The sequence below is a fragment of the Hoplias malabaricus genome, chromosome 15, assembly GCF_029633855.1.
Source record: "Hoplias malabaricus isolate fHopMal1 chromosome 15, fHopMal1.hap1, whole genome shotgun sequence".
Lineage (NCBI taxonomy): Eukaryota > Metazoa > Chordata > Actinopteri > Characiformes > Erythrinidae > Hoplias > Hoplias malabaricus.
This window is the reverse complement of record NC_089814.1, coordinates 33,389,963-33,392,462: the sequence shown is the minus strand read 5'-3', so window position 1 is coordinate 33,392,462 and position 2,500 is coordinate 33,389,963. Positions and strand designations below refer to the sequence as shown.

The following is a 2,500-nucleotide window of genomic DNA, read 5'->3' as shown; positions in this document are numbered from 1 at the left end:
CATTCACCTCAACGCTCCTCAAATCTCCTTGTGAATAGTATGATGTCAAATTGTTATATTTATAAAGACATTTATTTGTATCTGTACGTGTTGTAAACTCATAAAGTAATACTTTATTCACAATTGTAAGTATCAGACATGTTCTGAGGGAATCGATAAATAAATAAAATACCACTTTAATTCCCACTCAAGGACTATTCTTTTGTAAAAACGATGGCGATAACTATCTCCTGCTTGTATCCGTTTCTGTAGCTCACAGAGCTGCGGCCCCTAATTGACCCCCAGGGGCCGAGCTTTTCTGCGGGTGGAGAAAAGCGGGCCGTGTTATTGTAAGGCGAAGTGTTTGCGAAGTTAATTTACTTACGGCACAATTATGCCGTCGCCAGAGAGAAAACCTGGGAATAATGCGGTAATCAAAAGGAAATTAGTTTGAATCAGGAATGAGATATATATATATATATATGTTTATTCTTTCCATCTGTATTTTTAAAATATGTTTATTTATTTGTTTATATGTTTGTTGCTTATTAATTGGGCGCATGGTGCAGGAAATAAATGTAAAAAGCCTATGATATAATATACTATTGGAGAAAATAATGGGTTATACCCCCTCCACCTTTTCTCTCTCTCTCTCTCTCTCTCTCTCTCTCTCTCTCTCTCTCGCTCTCTCTCTCTGCTGGTGACTGATATCCTTGAGTATATTCAAAACAAGCTAAAAGTTATCTTGATATTTCATTAAACTCTCTTTTATCTTGAAAATATTAAATGTGACACTGTTGTCATTGGTGGGACTTTTATTTTGCCCGTTATTAGATTGTTGTCCTAGATGTTTTTGGACGGCTTGGCTGATAAGTTACCATATACTAAAGTATATATATATATATATATAAATACCCAGAATTAAAATCACTCTTTAAGCCAAGTACATTATTCCATTAATGAGGACTTTTATTTTGATAAAACTGCCGCACACATAAATGGGCAATAGCCTCAAATCTTGGTTAATTATGTTTTTTAAGGCTTTGAATGCAGGGCTTTATGTAAGCAACCTTCACAATAAAGTAACTGTGACTAGGGGCACTTTCCATTCCGTCTGATATTTACACAGAGCTCCTGTGTAGGGAGCAGGGGTTAAGGACAAGGGTCCCTACATTATTAGGCTCCATTTCTGTTCACTGTAGTTGTGTCCTTATCATAGCGACCCGTTTGATTCTATATAAAAGTGTTCCCTACGTCAGAAGGCACCAGTTACACTCTCCATGATTAGGGGCCATTTCTGTTCCCTAAAATAGTCTTGTATACAGTGCTCTGCTATAGGGAACATTAAGCAGGGGACTATTAATGTCCCCTGTGTTGTTAGGAAGAGCTCTAATGCTCCCTAGATGGTTTGGGACACATTCTGTTCCATATAATACATGTGTATAAGTGTTATTTTAGGGATTAGGGTGGGTATTTGGTTCACCATTGTAACAAATACGTTTTGGATTCCTGTAATGATGTTCCCTAGGTTGTTAGGGTTTGTCCATAGTAACAGGGTTCCCTTGGTGATTAGGGACCATTCTTGTTCCCTAGATTATTAGGGACCATTTTTTCTACCCTGTAGCAAAGTGCGCTAAATGATTTGGGATCATTCATGTTCCCAAACAGTGTTCCCTAGGTGATTAGCGATTTCCCAAGATGCTTAGCGACCTTTTTCTGTTCCCTATATTTGGTGCGCTAATCTAGGGAACACTTATGATATTTATTTAAACAAGGTCCCTAGGAATTTAGGGCTCATTTACATTTCTTTTAATAGTGTACCGATTTTATTATGGTGTTTAGGGTCCATATCCGTTCACAATAGTAGTGTATTTTGTGTGGTGTATTTAAGGAGGTTCCCTAGAAATTTAGGGATCATTTACAGCTAATGATCCTATAACTTTGGAGGTGGACTTAGGGATCTTTTCCACTTTGTATAATAAAGGTCCCCTTGGTGATGAGGGTGTAGGCCTATTTATGTTTACTATAGTAGTGTACTATTTAGTGCACGAGTGGAGGGAGTAGTGAATAGGGAGCTCAGCGTTGGTGTTGAACGGATTTCTTTCCCACGTTCAAATCAGAAAGCGTTCCTTGTCAGTTTCTCTCTCTCTCTCTCTCTCTCTCTCTCTCTCTCTCTCTCTCTCTCTCTCTCTCTCTCCCTCTCTCCTCTGCCTCTGCCTGAGTTTGTTTAAAGTAGACAGCGTTAATTAAATTAAGTTAGGCCTACCAGAAGGAGCAGTCGGGACGTTAATCTCCCGTGTGTCCTCAGATCCCTGTTTCCTGAGCTTGTGCGCCCCCTTCAGGACACGGATGGAACAGCAGCGCTCAGCTCCAGTAAGAAAAGCTCAGGGGTCGTTGGAATCGCTGCTGTGTGGAACACACCTGTCTCTCCCTCGGCTTTGAGTCCCTGAGGCCAGAGGAATGCGTGTATTTTTCGATATATTTTGCGCAATTAAAGCTGGTCAAACTCAGCCTCCTTTAA

The 2,500-nt window shown here is 39.7% G+C and overlaps 1 protein-coding gene across 1 annotated transcript in view; it reads left to right on the top strand.

Moving 5' to 3' along the window:
- The window catches only part of tcf4 (transcription factor 4), a 122,094-nt gene extending 119,678 nt beyond the window's left edge, over nt 1–2,416 (top strand). Inside the window, exon 9 of the mRNA XM_066645603.1 lies at nt 2,288–2,416. Coding sequence (XP_066501700.1) covers nt 2,288–2,302 — 15 coding nt within the window. The 3' untranslated portion in view covers nt 2,303–2,416. The remainder of the gene's footprint in view (nt 1–2,287) is intronic.
- Nucleotides 2,417–2,500: the final 84 nt, after the last annotated feature.